The 21,888-nt window shown below is 34.8% G+C and overlaps 1 protein-coding gene and 1 pseudogene across 1 annotated transcript in view; both read left to right on the plus strand.

Annotated features, from left to right (window-relative positions):
* Positions 1-837: 837 nt before the first annotated feature.
* LOC128171414 (uncharacterized) lies at positions 838-2,060 on the plus strand (annotated as a pseudogene).
* A 5,396-nt stretch (positions 2,061-7,456) lies between these two features.
* LOC128171447 (uncharacterized) overlaps positions 7,457-21,888 on the plus strand; it is a 136,814-nt gene continuing 122,382 nt past the window's right edge. The window contains exons 1-3 of the mRNA XM_052837236.1: positions 7,457-7,494; positions 8,619-8,677; positions 20,114-21,827. Of these exons, the coding sequence (XP_052693196.1) occupies positions 20,138-21,827 (1,690 nt within the window). The 5' untranslated portion in view covers positions 7,457-7,494; positions 8,619-8,677; positions 20,114-20,137. The remainder of the gene's footprint in view (positions 7,495-8,618; positions 8,678-20,113; positions 21,828-21,888) is intronic.

Consider the following 21,888-nt stretch of genomic DNA (forward strand, 5'->3'; position numbering starts at 1 on the left):
TGGTTAGTTAAAACGTCAAACAGACCTTAAACATCCTGACATTTTTTATGCAGAGCTCTTTTCGATATATATTTAAATGCTTATACATTTGGGTGTGAAACGGTATTAGCCAATTCTTTTTCTCTTCATTTTTTTTTGGGGGGGGAGGCTTTCATACATTCTCTCATTTCCTTGGGGGGGGGGGGGAGGAGGGGAGAGGTTTTCATACATTCTCTCATTCTTTTTTTTTGGGGGGGGGAGGCTTTCATACATTCTCTCATATCTTTGAGGGGAGGGGGGAGGCTTTCATACATTCTCTCATTTTTTTTTTGAGGAGGGGGGGGGGGGGCTTTCATACATTCTCTCATTTTTTTTTGGGGGGGGGAGGGGGAGGTTTTCATACATTCTCTCATTTCTTTTTGGGTCACTGCGGAGATCCTCACTTTGAGATGTTTTAACGACACAGGTGTCACAGAAAACAACCCATTGATCGGCAGTTATTATGAAAGCATGAAGTGTTTTACGTGTGTATAAACATAAAATCGCACATAGACAAGGTTAAGGTACAGATAAATTATTGAACAGTGAATTATACCATAAACACAATGAAAACACAAACAATATCCCTCTGTCCTGTTGAAAGAGGGCCATGCAAATACACAAACAATACACCGCCTGCATGTCTAAATCAGAATCTATACGATAGAAGCAATCCAGGAACTATTTTCCATACTGTAGTTCATGTAATCCAGTTTGGTAAAGAAACTGAATATTTTAAAATATAAAAAGGAGTTTTTCCTGCTGTTGGCATTTCAAGTGTTTAGAAAAATCATGTGAAGATGTAAAATATGAAAAATTCGGAAAATTTCAACCCAGGATTATGAATAACATTCACTGTTTCCTGTGCGAACAGAATTCAGTGCTTCCAGCTTTTGTGATATTTCTTTTGATTGTCTGCGCAAGAGTTGGATATTCCACTGAAGTGAATTTTCAGCCATATTGTAATTTATCACAATACAATGTACCACCGTCCTTTCTTGAATCATCGTATTCCTACAAGTGTGGTGGTGTTAATGTTGACACTTACACTTGTTATCCGGGGACTTCTCAATGCCTGGAGAGGGTGTGTCATACCATCAGTGAATGGGACAGACTGTTGCGTCATTCGTTTATTACGTCTACAGACTTTGGCGTCATTAACAGTCTTAACAGAAGGGCTTCCTGCATAGGTTGGTGCTGTAAAACTAAAGAATATTTCATGTTCTCAAAAGAATAAAATTTTAGTCTGTTCTCCAGTAGATTAAATAACAAAAACCACATTGTTTATATATAAATACATGCATACTAGTCAATTGTTGTATCAGAACTTTACAATAAATTTTTTTTTCAAGATTAAAGACTTTTGTATAATGATTTAAATATATCAAATGATGGGTTTTTGGTATTCTTTTGTTCAAAATATTCAGTTAAAAGTCTTCAAACAATCTTTTTTTCTGAATGTTAAAATTATAGGGGAGAATAATGCCAAAGCATTTTTCCATTTACACGTGAATACGACTATGTGGAAATAATTTTAATCAGAACATATGTATTTGTTTGATTTATAAACAAAATCTTACAAATAAAAATCAAAAATTGTCATAATGCGTATTTTTATTGTAATGATAAAAAAGTCAGGCGGTGGTAAAATATGTTAATTTGCAGAAACCTAACTTGAGGCCTGACAGGAATGTTTGACAGGAATCCGGTACTCTCAATACTTTGATGACAGTGCATTTTTGTTTTTCAGCTTTACATCAACTGGATGACAGTTTTGCCACAGAAGGTCAAATTACGTAAGTCTTCGATGACTATTATATAGGTCGTCTCTTCAGAAATCAGTAAAATAATAAATTTTTAAAACGATGACTATATATTTTGCACATGATGTACTTTTATCCATATTGAATCCAAAGTGTTCAATATCGATCATCATACAACTCAATAAATGTAATTAAATGCCATAACGTTTCATTCCGTTCGGGATTATCATCATAGCCATCACGTGCTTCATGATCTGTGTGTTATGTCGTCATACGTGACGCAACATGAAACATATGACCAACCATTTATCTTTAAGTCATTAAAATTCTTGAATCAACAATTGAAGTTAAGATGACCTGTAAAATAGTAGATGGTTTTATGTGTATAAGGCATACAAATTTGTGTCATTGTCATAAAAAGAATAAAATAAATACGCAGTCTTTTCTTTTTCTTTTCAGACATCGGACTCTTAATAATTTTAAAGTAAATAATTAAAGAGGCGCCCTGTGCGAATCTAATGGGGGTCCGGACCCCCACCTTGGAAAACTAAATGTATTTAATTCATGCAAACACAAGATTCGTATCCCTCTTTTAAAACACAATCATCCATCGGAACCCCACCGCATGAACTTTCTAGAAATATTTAGTTATTTTACCTTATACCATGCGAACGGAAACAGCTGCTTTGGATCACTGGAGATGTTAAACGTGCCTCTTGCAAAGCCTTGCTATGATTATAAAATGATACTGTTGTTTACTTATTTTCAATATAAAGTTGAAAATTAATATTTTCTTAAATAAAAAAAGTAACCACACACACAGACGAGTTCTTTTAAACTATAAACACGAGTTCTAATTATAAACTATACACACGTGTTCTTTTAAACTTTACACACGAGTTCTAATTATAAACTATACACACGAGTTCTTTTAAACTATACACACGAGTTTTAATTATAAACTATACACACGAGTTCTTTTAAACTATACACACGAGTTTTAATTATAAACTATACACACGAGTTCTTTTAAACTATACACACGAGTTTTAATTATAAACTATACACACGAGTTCTAATCATAAACTATACACACGAGTTCTAATCATAAACTATACACACGAGTTCTTATTTTAAACTATACAACACAACTAACCAATAGGATAATTCATACATGAGCAATGAATGTTTTTCTTGTTGCGGCAGCTGGGTATCAATGTGATAATTGTGGCAAAATTAATTCTAATGCTTTACCATAAACAACTGTTATTCACTAAAGAACAAGAAAAAAATAAAGTAACATCAATTTTATTAAGCAAAAATAAAAACGATTAAAACAGAGAGAGAGAGAGAGAGAGAGAGAGAGAGAGAGAGAGAGAGAGAGAGAGAGAGAGAGCTAAGAGTTTGCGGGTTTTCTATCAGGTCTAAATTGTACATTTCTACTTAGTTTTGAGACTGGATATAGAAGTTGAAAATTAAATGCCATGTTTTCTACAAATATTATTATAGGCTTTAAAAGTTGTACGAGAAAAATCTTACTCTATTCTAAACAAGAAAAATCAAAATAAGACAACCTTCATGAAATCATTTCTATATTATGACGTCACTGTGGTGATAATCTTTTGCACCCTTATTTTTGATATGATTCTAACTATCTTTCACCTTATTTTTAAAGCTCTTAAAAAACTTTAATTTTGGGGGCAAAAAATGCATAAAACCACACATAGTTTTTGACATGAATTAATAAAACAAAGCACAACTGACCAATAAATACACGTGAGTTGTTCTGGCAAACATTTCTGCGAAATATGTAGAAATACAGGATTACTTTAGAAGTCATCCGTGGTCTCAAATCCATTTTTACCTCCCCCCCCCCCAAAGCCCCCGTTTAGAAAAATATTTTCTTCGAGTATATATGTACGTTAAGTAATAATTAAGATGAAATTAAGTAATAATGAAAACTAAGTTGACCGATTAGTACATTAAAAACTAAATATTCGAACTGCTTTATCTAGTTTTGAAAATCGGTATATTCATTATCTGGGACCGAAACGACTCGGGTCGAAATTGCTGGGTGACGAAACGTCAAAGCATCGCTGTGACCATGGAGATGTATGTCAAACAGACGATAGAGGAAAGGAAAGTTTATTTCTATCCGTTTAGATAATTGTCCCCCGTGAAGCAAAAGGTTTGTCATATCATATATTCTACAATGTAGTGTACTTCTTCAACATATCATGCTAGTGACAATTTAGGTGAGATAAAACGCGATATTTTTAAAAATCAACTATACGTATATATATAGGGTAGAACAGGGTAATTTCGAAATTGAAATAAAATGGCTGACCCGGAAACAAACTTTCAAAATCGTGTCATTCATGTATATGTAAAGTTTTGAAGAAAAAAACTGTTGTAACTTAGTTCAAATAAGGGAGGAGGGGGTAAGTTGTTTCAATCCAACAGCTGTATGTTCTTGTGACAAGTCGTTTGTTCAGACACAGACCCCCCCCCCCCCCCCCCCGGCCCCCCCTTTAAAAAAAACATGTTCACTTAGAGTATATATACTTTTAATAAGTAATATAAAGATGGAATTAATTAATGATGAAAACTAAGTTGACCGATTAATACATTTAAAACTAAATATATGAATAGCTTTTTTTTGGGGGGGGGGGGGGGGGCATTTGTCTAAAAAAGTAAGTAACATTTTGTTTTCCTGTTGAAAGACCAACATTTTATGAGAAAACATTTATCAATGTCTTAATCGCTTACCAGAATTTGAAAAAAAATATATAGTTATTGCCACTTTAACATTTGTTACATGTAAGAATATCTATACTACCAGTACATTTTGTCAATTAACTAAAAAATGCCTGCACCAGAGTAACTGCTTACACTTTTGGTATTTTAACAAGTGTAATATGATGTCCATAAACTATAATTGAATTTTACCTGATAAGTAATTATTGTTGAATTAATTAAAACCTACTTTCATTTTCAATATTTTAAAACCAGCCTAAAATAGCAAAAATGAGAGCATGGTGGTGGACATGTTTTGGGGGATCCAAGTCAGTGGGAGTTGTATCAAGTTATATACTTGCAATGATATCGAATGATTAAATGTAAAGAGTGAATATATTTACTGGGAATTTACTTAGAGTATACATAGAAGGTAATACTTGATATTTATAGTTGCAAATATGTTTCCTTATATGAACCTGCAGAATAGCGAATCATTTCAATAATGTGTGAACTTTTTTCATGACATCACAATGATAAAGGCACGTGCTTATCGTTTCACAGTTGCATCGTTAGCATACACTAGTGTCTTTTAATTTCATACATTTTTATACCAGGAAAGATTAAGTAAACTTTTTACATGAATTTGTAAACAATGAACAGATTGTGTTCTACATTTATATGAATAAATCATGTGTACATCAAATAGGGAGGTTGAAAGGGGACTGGGCGATGAATGTTCATTAAAAATGTTTTGTTTTTCCTAAACCGTTTTCCTATACTACAAATGATACACATCAATAGTGATCATTAATAGAATGGTGAATATGGTAGGATGTTTTAATAAACTAATTTAATTAATTTAATACATTAATGTATTTGAATAAAACTGAGAAGGAGGGGGCGGAACAATTGAACATTGAAACAAATAATCGACATCATTCTAATTTGATAGAGAAAATTTGTAGGAATACAAAATTAAATGAATTGGCCTACTATGTGCTTTAATAAAAAATCATATATTTATGCATACATATAATATTCTTTAGATTGAAGTGTGAACCTAAACATTATTTTTGTTCCGTCGATTACTTGAGTAACAGAAAGGCATAAGGCCTAAAAAAAAAAATTGTTTGTTTCCGCTTTCCCGACCGACCCTAGCTATTACCCCCCGACTCAAAACTTTTTTTTTAAGGGTTTTTGATGATAAATCGTTTATTTTCGTTTTTATCCAATTTGGAAAAAAAAATTAATCAAAATTTTGGTCACAAAAATGCTTGAAGCAGTTACTCTTCTCAAATCAGTGTAACTTAAACGTTTTGTTTCAAAATGGCTGTATGTTTCCATGTGTTGTAGATTTTATTAATGCTCTCATCGTTGGCAGAGGAAGTATCTGATATATAATATCATTTTTCAAATTGTGTTTTCTTAAGACCAGCTTAATACCATTTATACCATACTAGTATCTAACCGGCATGTATGGATACTGCAATATAAAAGGGAAAAAAATATTTGAAAAAATAAAAAATTTCCGACCAACCGACCCTACTTTTTTTCATCATGAAAGAGTGAAAGCGGAAACAAACTATTTTTTTTTTGTTAGGCCTAAACCAGTGTTTTATTCAGAGCATTGTATACGTCGTATGCATGTATGTAAACCAAACCAGAATAGATTGTGGGACGTCAAAATAATTAATTTTCTTGGTTTTCAATACAAAAGAGTTCTACATTATGTCAGCCTCCCGTAAATACAATTTCTCACTTCAAACGTGCATTATAGCTTAATTATGTAGTTTATTTTCAAAACAGCATGACCATGTGTGATAATTTAAAACACTTTATTAATATAAATAAAATGTATTTTTGACTTTCCTTCCGCTTTAAGTATTGTACCTTGATATTTCAAATACTCGGATATCTCAAAGTTTTTAAACAGTCCCATCTAGTTCGAGATAATGAAGTTTGACTGTATTTTATACGAACTCTTTTTAAAACGGGCTAAAATACAGACGTTATCAGTTTCAGAGAGCAGTGATACGGAATCGGAAAACCACAGTGTGGTGATCCGGAAAATCAGACCAAACTCTGTAAAACTGACAGTATCAAGAAAGAAAAATTGATAGGTATATAATATGTATATATCATCCATTTTAGTTTAGATTTTTCATCCCTGCTCCTGTAAATATCCAGCCATGCAGTTGGTTTTTTATTTCAATTTTAAAGAAAAGGTTAAGAAAACAATTAAGAAAAACATCAGACAAAATATGTACAAAAATGAACCAAAAAATAATTTTTGAAATATTCAGCATTGTATCATATAAATGTGTATATTATTAAATCACGCACTTGTGCGGAACATCATCAAGTACTAGAATGTAACAGTTGATGGTCTCTTTACAGGTTCTCTGTGTCTGACTGTTGACTGATAGGTTATACCAGTCTGTAGTATGTAACAGTTGATGGTCTCTTTACAGGTTCTCTGTGTCTGACTGTTGACTGATAGGTTATACCAGTCTGTAGTATGTAACAGTTGATGGTCTCTTTACAGGTTCTCTGTGTCTGACTGTTGACTGATAGGTTATACCAGTCTGTAGTATGTAACAGTTGATGGTCTCTTTACAGGTTCTCTGTGTCTGACTGTTGACTGATAGGTTATACCAGTCTGTAGTATGTAACAGTTGATGGTCTCTTTACAGGTTCTCTGTGTCTGACTGTTGACTGATAGGTTATACCAGTCTGTAGTATGTAACAGTTGATGGTCTCTTTACAGGCTCTCTGTGACTGACTGTTGACTGATAGGTTATACCAGTCTGTAGTATGTAACAGTTGATGGTCTCTTTACAGGTTCTCTGTGTCTGACTGTTAACTGATAGGTTATACCAGTCTGTAGTATGTAACAGTTGATGGTCTCTTTACAGGTTCCAAGGCTGTGTCTGACTGTGCTGTGTACTGATAGATCAAAGAGAGAATATATGTGGTATAGTATTCATGTAATATCACCATGTTCATGTAGCTATACTCTGTATTTTTAGGTCACCTGAGTCACTCAGGAGACCCATTGCTATGTCACGTTTGTTGTCGTGTGTCATTCATAGACATTTTAGTATACATCTTTTAAATGGGTATGAGGGCAGTAGTCATTGAGTTAGTCCTTGGGTAAGAACTGTTGCCCGAGAGCATAGGGCGAGGTCAACATCAATTTCTTACCCAGGAACTGACAATATAACTATTGCCCACATACCCATTTGATGATTGATGTGTTAGATGAGGAGAAACATATCCTTGTCGAATGTCAGGGCTGGGGTATTGTCCAATTATCTGCCCGGGGGACAGTCAAACAATCAGCCAGGGATAGGGGAGATAACAAAGCATGGGCCATAAGCCGGTAATTAACATGTATACATTGGTGGGCTCCCATTTTGCACAAATTTGAGGACTAGGTGTGAATTGTATTTTGGGTAGTAATTACAGTCTGTTCTCTACATGGGATAATGACACAAATATACCTATGTTTTATAAACACATTATAAAAAGTTACATTCTGTATTTCATAGGTGAATTGTAAATAAGAATACACTGAAGATATGTGTCACATTTGAAAAACAGTGGTTCAATAGAATCAGACAGAAGGCAAATCCTGTGTCAGCCCTCATTTCTATAACTAAGTTATGGTGATCTGTGTGTAAAGAGAGAGAGAGAGAGAGAGAGAGAGAGAGAGAGAGAGAGAGAGAGAGAGAGAGAGAGAGAGAGAGAGAGAGAGGAGAGAGAGAAAATTAACATAGATTGAAAGTACATGTTTGAGAGTAAGCAGTAATTAATATAGTAAATGTAGATTTTTACGAGTTTGAGAAAAGGTTAATAAAGCAATTAAGAAATAAAATCGGACACTATATTTACATAAATAAACCAAAAAATATGGATCAACATATATGTACATGTAATTAAGCTTTGTGTCATATAAATTATTAAATCCCACACTTGTGCGGGATATCATCAAGTACTAGAATGTAACAGTTGATGGTCTCTTTACAGGTTCTCTGTGTCTGACTGTTGACTGATATACCAGTCTGTAGTATGTAACAGTTGATGGTCTCTTTACAGGTTCCAAGGCTGTGTTTGACTGTGCTGTGTACTGCGAGATCAAAGAGAGAATATATGTGGTATAGTATTCATGTAATATCACCATGTTCATGTAGCTATACTATGTATTTTTAGGGTCACCTGAGTCACTCAGGAGACCCATTGCTATCTCACGTTTGTCGTCGTGTGTCATTCATAGACATTTTACATTTTTAAATGGGTATGAGGGCAGTAGTCATTGTGTTAGTCCTGGGGTAAGAACTGTTGCCCGAGAGCATAGGCCGAGGTCAACATCAATTTCTTACCCAGGAACTGACAATATAACTATTGCCCACATTCCCATTTGATGATTGATGTGTTAGAGTAAAAAATCAGCCAGGTTAAGGGACATAAGCCGGTAATTAACATGTATACATTGGTGGGTTCCCATTTTGCACACATTTGATGATTAGGTGTGCATTGAATATTGATAGCAAGTACAAAATGTTCTCTACATGGGGTAATGTCACAGCTGCATTTTAAAGAAAGTAATAAAGAGAGAAAGAGAGATCGATTACATGTCTAAGAGAAATAGAAAGATGCATATGTTTAACAGAGAAAGTCAGAGAGAGAGAAAGAGAGAGAGAGCAAACAGACATGTTATACAGAGCAATAAGGAGTGATGGATGAGGAACAAAAAAGAATGAGATTAAGAGACCAAGTTTAGCTGAGTTCATCTGAAAAAAAGAGAGACAGACAGAGAGAAGAGAGGGATGATAGCAAGATTACATGTTAGGAAAGAGAGAGAGAGAGAGAGAGAGAGAGAGAGAGAGAGAGAGAGAGAGAGAGAGAGAGACGTTTGGCAGTGAAAGTGTTAGGGATAGAGAGAACAGTTAGAAAGCAAGAGAACAGATTTATTAGGAAATTATGTGGGACAGAGGCTTGGAGTAACAATGAGAGATAAGAAGTTCATGTTTAGCTGTAAAATCATGAGATAGTGAAAGAAAGTAATAATAAAGAAAGAAATTGATTACATGTCTGAGAGAAATAGAATGATGCATATGTTTGACAAAGTAAGTCAGAGAAGAGAGAGAGAGAGAGAGAGAGAGAGAGAGAGAGAGAGAGAGAGAGAATACGTCTGAGAAAAATAGTTAGATGCACATGTTAACAAGACTAAGTCAGTGAGTAAGAAACAGAGACTACATGTCTGAGAGAGTAAGATGCACATGTTTACATGTATAAGAGTAAGTCACAAGAGAGAGAGAGAGAGAGAGAGAGAGAGAGAGAGAGAGAGAGAGAGAGAGAGAGAGAGAGAGAGAGAGAGAGAGAGAGAGACTACATGTCTGAGAGAATAATATGCACATGTTTACATGTATAGGAGTAGGTCACAAGAGAGAGAGAGAGAGAGAGAGAGAGAGAGAGAGAGACTACATGTCTGAGAGAATAAGTAAGATGCACATGTTTACATGTATAAGAGGAAGTCACAAGAGAGAGAGAGAGAGAGAGACTACACTACAGCCAACGCGGTTTGCGTATTTACCGCAAGTCCTTGTGGTGTGAAATTGATCGCGGTTTAGCACAGGTAACTCAGGTAAAACCGCGCATCCTCGCAGTACAGCTTCTCACCTTGGCCACACCGTCGCGGTACTGTGAAACCAGTCCCAGGTAAAACTATTCTTGTTTTTAACGCGAGTTACCTCCCCCCATTTTTTCTCATACGGGAAATATGATTGAGATAATTAATGAATATTAATTCATATTCCTTTATTTTATGAAAGGAGTTGATTGTTACAATTTATTATTATTTTTAAAAAAGTGGTAGAAATTATGGAAGGTGTAATTATGCTAATACAGAATTTTGTATACTATTTTGTATACTCGATGGCGTTACAGATAAATTAATCTTGGCACATTCATCGCTGACAATTCTTGGTTATCAATGAATTTGATTGTAATTATATACCCGGTAATAAACACTTCACCAAAATATCTTATTTCGCCTCAAGAAAGGGATACTAATTAGCGTTTCATTTACAATCTTTCATATCTAAATCTTACCTTTAAAACATATCTTACACTTGGTCATTTCTCTTAAAAACATTTAAAGAACTCGTTTAATGAATAACAAAATACATGTAGATATAAAATGTTTTGAAGTATACTCGCTTATCACCGCTGCGACCCGAGTTCTATCCCCGTGATCTACATTAGTTGAATAGATATGCTGGTTGCCCGCTTGGACACGTGGGTTTTCTCAGGGCACTCAGGCTTTCTTCCATATCGATGACCCCCTCGCGCTAACATCCGTGCCAACGAAGGCTATTAATATAAGTTGTATAAATTGTGTACTAAATGTTTAAAAAAAGGATTCAATCAGTTTACGAAAATGCTAATGTTAAAATCGTGTGTATTTAAAAATTGATTTCCTATCCGGTCTAGCTAAAGTATGATGTTCAGTGGGTCGCCCAGTATTTATGTCTGTCGTTCAAAACCCGGGATTAAAAAATATGAATGAATTCCGGTTCCGGTCACGTAATGGAGTAGTACACGGTAGAATAAGCTCCGCAATATTTTTTGAATTATGTTCTAATTCTGACGTTTAAGCTGGTTTGGTGATATTTGCAAATTGTGTGTAACCTTTGCCTTGCATTAGGTCTGTTTATTGTGATCAATTGTTGTTCTACGAGGATTTTCGTAATTTTTGGATTCAAGTTTGGTTACCTGTTCGTGAGTACTCGTTCAAATGGCGGACAAACAAAAGACCGATAAAAGGACAGAGAAAAAACAACCAGAAAATCCAAAGAAAACGCCAGATAAGAAACTTGTGCAATTAAGTCTTCATAAGGTTCCGGACTCTATTAGAAATGCGTTAGTTTCAGATAAAACAGCACCGAAAAAACAGAAGAGAGTGGACAGCTCGGACAACGATTCCCCGTTGGGGGCCTCGCCAGGTGTGTCAGGTATTTCTGTCGACTTGAAATCTATTCACGATAGTCTGTCTGATATCAGTGAAAACATGGTCAAAAAGTCAGAAATGAAAGTTATGATTACTTCGATCTTAATAGAAGAAATGAAAAATGATATTAAAGAAGAAATTATAACGGACGTTAAAAAATCATTGCTTCAAGAAATCAAAGAAAAAACTACATTAGAGATCAAAACAGCCGTTAAAGAAGAATTCGAACAAAAAATTGAAACCAAAACAAACGAATATGAAAGCCATGTCAAAGATATTTCCGACGGTTTCAATCTCGACTTCGAAACTCTTAGGGAAAAGTTCAGCAACCAGGCACGAGAGCTGAGAAGCATGATGGACAATCTGAAATACATTCAACATACATCAGAAAATGCACTAACTTTAGCTAACCAAAATCAACAATACTCACAAAAAAATAATATCAAATTTCTGAAATGGGAAGAAAAGCAGACCGAAAACCTGCGAGATGACTTATGTCACATACTGAAATCAACCATCAACATTGATCTCGCACCTGCAGACGTCATTGCGATTCATAGGGTCCCAGGAGGTGCCAGGGACGGTCCAAGGCCAGTGATAGCGAAATTCCGCGACACGGAAACAAAGGTCAAGGTGATAAAGAACCGTTCGCAGGACAAGCTCAAAAAACATTTTATAATGTTTGATCATTTAACCCCGATGAACGCTAAGCTTATGCGCGACCTCAAAGACGACCCCAGGATCCACTCAGCATGGCACTTCAATGGTAAAGTGTTCGCTCTCGATAATGACGGCAAGAGACATAAATTCGACATCCTAGATAATGTCAGCGAGAAACTTAAGCACCGGCGCTAACCATGCTAACTTTTCAGTTTTGAACGCGGAGTAACTGTAAGGTTTTGACCTCGGGATCGGGATTCAACGATTGACATTCGGGTTCAATGTTTTGTGTTGTTTGTTTACATGCGTGGAAGTTATGTGAGTGTGAGAGAGAGTGTTCGTCCTTTACAATTAAATTACGTGTTTTTTGGATGCATCTAGTATTGGTAAGTGGCTGCGTAGATTGTTTTCAATATTTTGATCATTTCACTTTAGTTTATATTTTTCTGTTCACCTTTGATAATGGTTGACTCAATTAAAATAGCTACCGTTAACTGTCAAGGGATGGCTACAGTATCAAAACGCCAAGATGTTCTAAATTTCTATAAATCAAAAGGTTATTCTATTATATGTTTTCAAGATACACACTTTATTCCCGAAATTGAAGCACTTGTTGAAGCAGTGTGGGGTTACAGATGTTTTTTTAATTCATATAGATCAAATGCAAGAGGTGTCTCTATTTTTTTTAACAACAACTTTGAATATAAAGTTCATGAAATAAAAAGAGATGAAGGGGGAAACTTAATTGCATTGGATCTAACTATAGAAGACAATAGGGTTACTCTTATGAACATTTATGGTCCGAACACTGATAGTCCTGAGTTTTATGAGTATGTACGTGAAACATTTTTAGAATTAGATAACGATTATTATATACTTGCGGGAGATTTTAATCTTGCACTGAATCCTGTTATGGATACAATGAATTACAAGTCAGTTAATAACCCAAAAGCAAGGGAAAAAATATTAGAAGTTATGGATGACTTACATCTGCTGGATTATTTTAGAATTTTAAACCCTGATAAAAGGGCATATACTTGGCGTAAAAAAAAACCCTTAAAACAAGGGCGTTTAGACTATATTTTGATATCTGAAAGTCTATCAAATTCTGTGGAATCTTACTCAATTAAACCTGGTTATAGATCAGACCACTCCATTGTTACTACAGAATTGAAATTCAATACCTTTAAAAGGGGGCGTGGATTGTGGAAATTTAACAACAGTCTACTTTCAGACATGAATTATGTACAAAAGGTAAAAGAAACAATACAAGACATTTGCAAACAATATCTGGTAAGAGACACAGAGGATATAGATGATAGTTCATTTCTAGATGTTCTACTCATGGAAATTAGAGGTATTACTATTTCATATTCCACTTTTAAGAAAAAGGAAAGAGAAAATAAAGAAAAGTCATTACTCGAAGAAATAGATAAATTAGAGTCTGAGGAAAATATTAATTTACATGCAGTTGAAGAAAAGAGATTATTACTAGAAAACATTAGGAAAGAAAAGATGATAGGGCATATGATCAGAGGTAAAGCTAGATGGGTTGAGGAAGGAGAAAAGCCTACCAGATATTTTTGTAACTTGGAAAATCGTAATTATATTAATAAAACTATCAAAAAATTAGAATTAGAAGGAAGTGGTATGATCTATGACCAGGCAGAAATTCTTACTGAAGTTAAAACTTTTTACAAAAATCTCTATGCAAAAAGAGATTCTGAACTATTGGACCTAGACCTCGAAGATATTATTCAAATCCATATTCCAAAATTAGATACATGTCTCTCAGAATCATTGGACAGAAATATATCTGAAAATGAAATTTATGAAGTCTTAAAAAACATGAAAAACAATAAATCCCCAGGTAGCGATGGATATACTGTCGAGTTTTTTAAATTCTTTTGGGTTGACCTAAAGGAATTTATTCTGAAGTCAATAAATTGTATTTTCTCCAAAAAGGAACTTCCTATTTCTCAACGTTTGGGAATTATATCATGTTTGCCGAAGGGAGATAAACCTAGACAATTTTTAAAAAACTGGCGACCGATTACACTTTTGAATGTTATATATAAACTTATTTCAGGTTGTCTTAGTTCGAGAATTAAATCTACTTTAGATTATCTTATTTCTGACACTCAGTCAGGCTTTATTAAAGGAAGATACATTGGAGAAAATACCAGATTTATATATGACTTAATGCATTTTACTGAAGTTAAGAAAATACCAGGACTATTAGTGTTAATAGATTTTGAAAAAGCCTTCGATTCGATTTCTTGGTCTTTTATTTACAAAGTCTTAAAGTTTTTCGGATTTGGTGAATACATTATACAATGGGTTAAGATTCTTAACACTAATTTCAAGGCGGCTGTTTTACAAAGTGGTTTTTTATCAGACCAACTTTGTGTTGAGAGAGGATGTAGGCAAGGAGACCCTGTTGCACCTTATTTATTTCTTCTTTGTGCTGAGATTCTATCAGCCTTGATAAAGGAAAATAATGATATTAAGGGCATTCTGATACATGGTAAGGAACATAAAATAAGTCAATATGCTGATGATACATCTTTAATTCTTGATGGCTCACCAAATTCACTATTTACAGCTTTTGATACTTTAGAATTTTTTTCAAAACTATCTGGGTTGAAAGTAAATAGCTCTAAAACAAAAATAATTTGGATAGGATCAAAAAAATTTTCAAATCAGGTGTTTCATCACTCTAGATGGAAACTTGATTGGGGTTCAACAACATTTAACTTATTGGGTATCTGTTTTTCTGTTGATTTAGAACAAATTACTGACCTAAACTACTCTTTGCAGATTCCTAAAATAAAAAGTATGATACAACATTGGAATAGAAGAATTCTAACTCCAATTGGTCGTGTGACTGTAGTAAAGTCCTTAATCATTCCAAAAATCAACCACTTATTTATATCATTGCCGACACCCAGAAGGGAGACAATTTTATCTCTCAATAAAGACATTTTTGAATTTGTTTGGAATGCAAAGTGTGACAAAATAAAGCGTTCAGTTATAACTCAAGACTATCAACAAGGAGGGTTAAAAATGTTAGAAATGAACAAATTTATTATGTCATTGAAATGCTCATGGTTGAAAAGATTGATTAAAGGTAAAAAATCATGGATAGATATTTTTGAAGCTATTAATGGTGTACAAATTGTTAACAAATTACTTGATTTTGGTGATGCATTCATATCAGAATGTGTAATTCCAAAAAATAATGTTTTTTGGCAAGATGTTTTCAATTCTTTTCTCTGTGTTATAAAATCTTTTAATGGGAGTTTCGTCAAAGAAAACCTCCCTAGTATTCCTGTTTGGTATAACACAAACATTAAAGTGGGTATGAAAACACTATTTATAAAAAGCTGGTATGAAAAGGGTGTCAAAATAATCAGTGATTTTCTTGATGTGGATGGAAATCTTTTACCACATGATATTTTTCAATATAGATTCAATATGAATGTCTGCATTATGCAGTATAACAGTGTAGTAAGTGCCATATCAAGATATCTTAAATCTTTTCTTACAAAAAATTCATACCAAGGGTTTATTACTCCATACATTCCAATATATTATAAATCTTTGTTGTTGTATAATAAATGTACTAATGTAGTGTATAGACAATTAAACTCTTGTAATGTAATTCCTACTTCCATATCCAAGTGGGAATCAGAGTTAGTTCAATATGGAGCCAAAATATGTGTTAATGATGCTTTTAATGTATGCTTTAAAACAACCAAAGACACTCAGCTACAATGGTTACAATTTAGATTACTTCATAGAATTCTACCTGTGAATCATTACTTAAAAAAAATTAAGGTGGTGTCCTCTGACTGTTGCTCATTTTGTAAACATAAAGTTGAGACAATTCAGCATGTCTTCATAAACTGTGAAAAAGTATCCACAATATGGAGCAACCTAAGCTTGCATATTTACCATGCAACTTCCTTAAGACTTGGTTTTAATGTAGTTAATATTTTGTTTGGTGAACTTCCAATGTCTAAAAACAACAAAGTTATTAATTTAATTATTCTATGTTCGAAACAATATTTGTTTACTTGTTTAAAAAAAGGCAAACTACCATGCCTTTCTGGACTTTTATCTTATTTATTTAACAAATACAAGGTTGAAAAATATATAGCTTGTAAAAATTTTGAAATGCAAAAATTTGTCAATACCTGGCAACCCTGGTATTCTATCTTTGACACTATGATTCAATCTTAGTCATGTTATTGGGCTTAACTAACACTTTGTTCATTAATTACCAATTTATGTGCTTTCATCCGTTCTAATATTCTTACTCTTTATATTTACCATATGATTTTTTTGTTTTTGTTTTTCTTTTGTTTTTTGTTTTTGTTTTTGTTTTTTTTTTTTTTTTTTGGTTTAATTCTTTTGGTATTTTTTCAATTTAAGCAGCCTCTACCAATTAGATTGAGTGTGAGAGAGTGAGCATGCGTGAAAGAATATTTAAAAAAAAACTGTATTGAATTTATTTATTATGTTTCTTGAGAGTAAAATAAAAAAAAAAAAAAAAAAAAAAAAAAAAAAAAAAAAAAAAATATGAATGATCATTTATTCTGGGGTATCCAATTTCGCAGTGTCAGTTGACCAACAGAGGAAGGTGAATTGCGTAACATTACGTATACAGTATGTGTATACAGAATTTTGGATGTTGCCGTCAGGGTGGGTGACCTGCAGCAATAAGTGTGACTTGGGGTCCGCTAAATAGAAGTATATAGTCCGTTCTTTCGAACAGCAACATTTTCTTGATAGAATAATTTTAAATTAATTTCAAACAAATGAAAATTTGTTTTTCAATTTAAATTTAAGGAAATTATTCTGCGTATTCAGAACACAGTGTTTACAAAATACATCCATAAAATTACCTTTTAATGATATACTTTATACTCGATTGAAATACAATTAACAAACAGACTATAATCAGGGCTAATCAGGAATGGAGAGAGTAATTGAGAACACAGCTAAAGTAAATTATATATACACATCTAGTATTTGTACTTTTTAAAATGGTAAAAATGAGATTGTTTGAATGAATGTTAGTTTAGAATCATTATGGGAATCATATGAACAAAGATGTGTGTTTGTGTGCATAAGTAAAAAAAACTTCCTTACGCGATATGTGGTATATTATTTATTCCTCTAGCCATGTTAAAATTAAGAAAGTTTTAATTTTCTATTTTGTTAGAATTTTATTTATTTTGATTTTGGGGAGAGAGAGAGAGAGAGAGAGAGAGAGAGAGAGAGAGAGAGAGAGAGAGAGAGAGAGAGAGAGAGAGAGAGTTGTCTCAACATTTGATAAGATTTCTCACGGCACGTGGTCAGAGCACGGGTGCTGTCACAGACAGGAAGTGTTATGTAATAGTTATACACACCCGTAAACACAGGAATAACTTTTCTATAAATTGTGCCGAACTTATGATTTTCTATATACCTGTCTGATTCAGGCATTATTTTATCTTCATGCAGTAAAGATAGAAGGCGCGTATGATCAGGGACTTTTATATCTACGTCCCTGGTATGATTTTTCTGAAAACGCCCGTTACGAAAACATGTGTTATTATGTGCATTTCAATCAGAATGCTGTTACGGCTACATGTACTACTTTAGCAGTTCACATAAAATATTAGTTATTTGAAATGAGAGAGAGAGAGGGGAGAGAGAGTCTCGGCAATCAATAAAATACTTCACGGCACGTGGTCAGAGCACGGGTGCTGCCATGGTCAGGAAGTGTTATGTAATAGTTACACACCCGTAAACACAGGAATGACTGATTGTCAATGTACCTGTCTGAATTATTTCACTCGATGTGAGTCTCTGGTCCATATCCTCCACCCCCCCCCCCCAATATTACCAAGTAAATCTACTCTCTTGATCTCTCAAAACCCTTGATCCCTCGAAGTCAAACTGCAGTCCCGTTATTCATAATCTGTTGTTCTTTTACTCTCCATACTCCGAAGTGGAGTATATGCAAGCGTTACCTAATTTTAACACCTACTTTGTCATTTAAATGGCTCAAGGCATTAGACGCGGGACCCGTTACGGGGTTTTTTGCAGGTGACACTCGTCCTGCAAGGTGATAGGTGTTCCTTGATTGACCATACCGTTGCCTAGACTATAATTAATACCGATCGTCCTAAATGTACATATAATCTGATTTATTTAAAACGAGAGAGAGAGAGAGAGAGAGAGAGAGAGAGAGAGGCCGGAAAATATTTAATGAGTTAAACAAGAGTCATATTGAGGGGAAAACATACAAGATGAGTTGATGCCTACGGTAGCGACCTTATAATAGTACATCGCGGAATATTTGTCTTCTTTAAATCTGTGGCATAATTTCAACTTATCATATACAAAAAATAATACTTTAAAATATTACTAATTTTCAAGTACACGTATATGCATGATTTGCGTAAAACATTGCTATGTTTGGGACTCTTGAACAACATTAACAAAATTGATGCAGCAATAGTTTTTTAGAAGTTTTTGTTAAAAACAATTTAAAGAAAATAATGAATTTTTCTTCTAATATAATTTATATCTAAATTCTAACAATAATTAAAACAGCGCTTGTTTTCTCCTTCTTGGTTTAATCCCTGATACAGATAACACGCTTGTTACGGTGTCTTACACCATCGCGGTAAAATCGTGGCCCCGCGATCACCGCGATGACAATACCGCGACGGTGTATTGCGGAAAAGATTAAAACACCATCACGGTGTCGCGGGAAAATACGGGATCCGCGTTGGCTGTAGTGTACATATCTGAGAGAATAAGTAAGATGCACATGTTTACATAAAAGATAAAAAGTTTTTACCGGTACATGTTTATTCATGAAATATGAGGGACAGAGGCTTAGAGAAAGAATGAGAGATAAGAAGTACTTGCTTAGCTGTAAAATTTTGAGATAGTAAATGAAGGAGTTATAATGTGTGAGAGAGAGAGAGAGAGAGAGAGAGAGAGAGAGAGAGAGAGAGAGAGAGAGAGAGAGAGAGAGAGATTACATGTCTAAGAGAAATAGAAAGATGCATATGTTTAACAGAGAGTAACTCAGAGAGAAAAAGAGAGAGAGAGAGAAATTACAATAGTAAGATGCACATGTTTATAAGAATAGGTCAGAGAGAGAGAGAGAGAAAGAGAGAGAGAGAGATTACATCTTTGAGAGTAAGATATATTCAGTACATGTACATGTTTAATGGAGTTTGTCTGAAAGAGAGAAATAGATAGAAAGAGAGAGCAAAAATACATGTTTAGAAGAGAAATCTGAGGAGACAGAGAAAAAGCATGTGTTAGAAAAAAAATCAGAGAGAGAGGAGGAATAAGATCTAGAGAGAGAGTGAGAGAGAGAGAGAGAGGGCAAGAGTGCATGTTTAGTATTGAAATTGTGAGAAACAGAGATTGAGAGAAAGAAATAGAAAGAGCATGAGTATATGTTAGGTAAATCGAGACAGTAAATACCCGGTAATTGAATTGAACTAAATTGAGACGTTTACTCTACATCTTATTTTTTTTCCTCTCTCTGACTTTCTTTGCTAGATAATCATATAGTACACTTTCTCAATTATGTACACATCCAAGAGAGAGAAACAGAGAGAAAGAAATGTAGGGATAAAGAGAGAGAGAGAGAGAGAGAGAGAGAGAGAGAGAGAGAGAGAGAGAGAGAGAGAGAGAGAGCACCTCTTTCTCACTCAGCAATCTTATGTTGTATTTTTCTACTGGTTGAGTGTCTCTATAATCAGAACCAGAATGATAGACCGTCAATTACCCAAGTAGAGAAAATATATTAATCTTTAAAAAACCCAAATATATTTCTTTTAAAATTTGACATTGAATCTATAAAACAATAATAATCCTAAAACTCTTTATTTTCATTCAACAGGTTGTGACTCAGACCGCCCACATCATGGACACAGCAAGCTCCCAATACATCACAGCAAGCTCCCAATACATCACAGCAAGCTCCCCGTGCCAAGTACATCTGTGTTCTAAGTGTCCGGGGGACACAGCGTACTATTGTGTATCATGTCCATGTGATCTGTGTCCCCAGTGTAAAGAGAACCATGTAAAAGATCTCAAAACAATAGACCATGATGTTGTGTCACACCGTGATAAAATCAGCTACATCCCAACACAAGAGATCTGTGTGAGACATCCTCGCCATGTTTATACAAAGTACTGTGAACCTTGTCAAGTTCCCGCCTGTAATAATTGCCAAACACATAGAAAACACACTCAGATAGATGTTACAACAGCCTATAAAACAAAGCGACAACAACACAGAGGAACCATTCACACCATCAGGAGTGAGGCTCTCTTTTACAGACCTGTTCTCCTGACAGGAATCAAAGCTGATGTCAAAACCTGTCACACAGAATTCTCCCCCCTTCAATCAGAGATGTTAACAAAGGCCCAGAAACTGAAGGATCTCATTGACTATGTGGTATATGATCTATTGAACAATGTGTTATGTTACTTCAAACACAGATGTAAAAAACAAAAGATAAAAATGATCAGACATATTGTCAGACTAAGGAGATATGAACACAGATATGTACAGCCAGCATTCACATTCAGTGCGCTACAATTCCTCTCCTTCACAAAGACAGCCCTCCCCCAGATACATCTTACACTCCACACCAGCCAGCTCTCCATGACTGAGTCACTCAACAAGGAGGATGTGATGGAGTCACTGAGTGCAATCCAAATCACAGAGAGAGGAAACCGACGCGTAGGAAACCAGTGTCTGCTGAAACTGACGTCTGGTGCTGAGTTCCATCAATCTCTCACAGTGACAGGTGTTTATTGTTGTGATCACATTTCCTGTGTGACATCAGACCGGGTCTGGGTCAGTGGTATAAACAATCTCATGTTGACAGACACAACAGGTGTCCCTCTACATCGTGTGGAGGATTCATGTAGTTATATATCTGGATTACACACAGTGAACAGTGAGAGTGAACTGATTTATATAGATTGGAATTCTAACATCAACAAACTGTCAAAGGATATGAAAACAACCACCACATTTATAGAGAGAACAGACTCTACATGGGAACCACGGTGTGTGTACTGGTCCCCGTCCACTGGGGATCTACTGGTCGGGATGTATAACAGTGATACAAAGACAGGCAAGGTAACCCGGTACAACCAGAGTGGACAACTCACACAAACCATACAGAACGACAACACAGGACGGGGACTGTATAGATCACCTAACTATATAACAGAGAACAACAATGGGGATGTCGTGGTGTCTGACATTATAGACTTTGTGTCTGGTACTGTAGTGGTGACAGAGCGTGGAGGAAGACATCGTTTCTCCTACACAGGACATCCATCAGGATCACGACTATGGCCATGTGGAATCTGTACTGACGCGCTGTCACACATCCTGGTGTGTGATGGTAGAACCAAAACAGTACAGATGATAAATAAGGACGGTCAGTTCCTGTCACATCTACTGACAAAATCACAAGAGATGGGTGTACCATGGAGCCTGAGTTATGATGTCAACACTCACCGTCTCTGGGTCGGATACAACAACAACAAGGTGTGTGTCTACAGGTATATCACCAGACAGGACGCTCTGACAGGTAAGTCTGAGTCATTATCATTCACATTAATTAGATATAGATAACTAAGACACACAGTCCG

The sequence above is a fragment of the Crassostrea angulata genome, chromosome 2 (genome assembly GCF_025612915.1).
Source record: "Crassostrea angulata isolate pt1a10 chromosome 2, ASM2561291v2, whole genome shotgun sequence".
In the NCBI taxonomy this organism is placed as follows: Eukaryota; Metazoa; Mollusca; class Bivalvia; order Ostreida; family Ostreidae; genus Magallana; species Magallana angulata.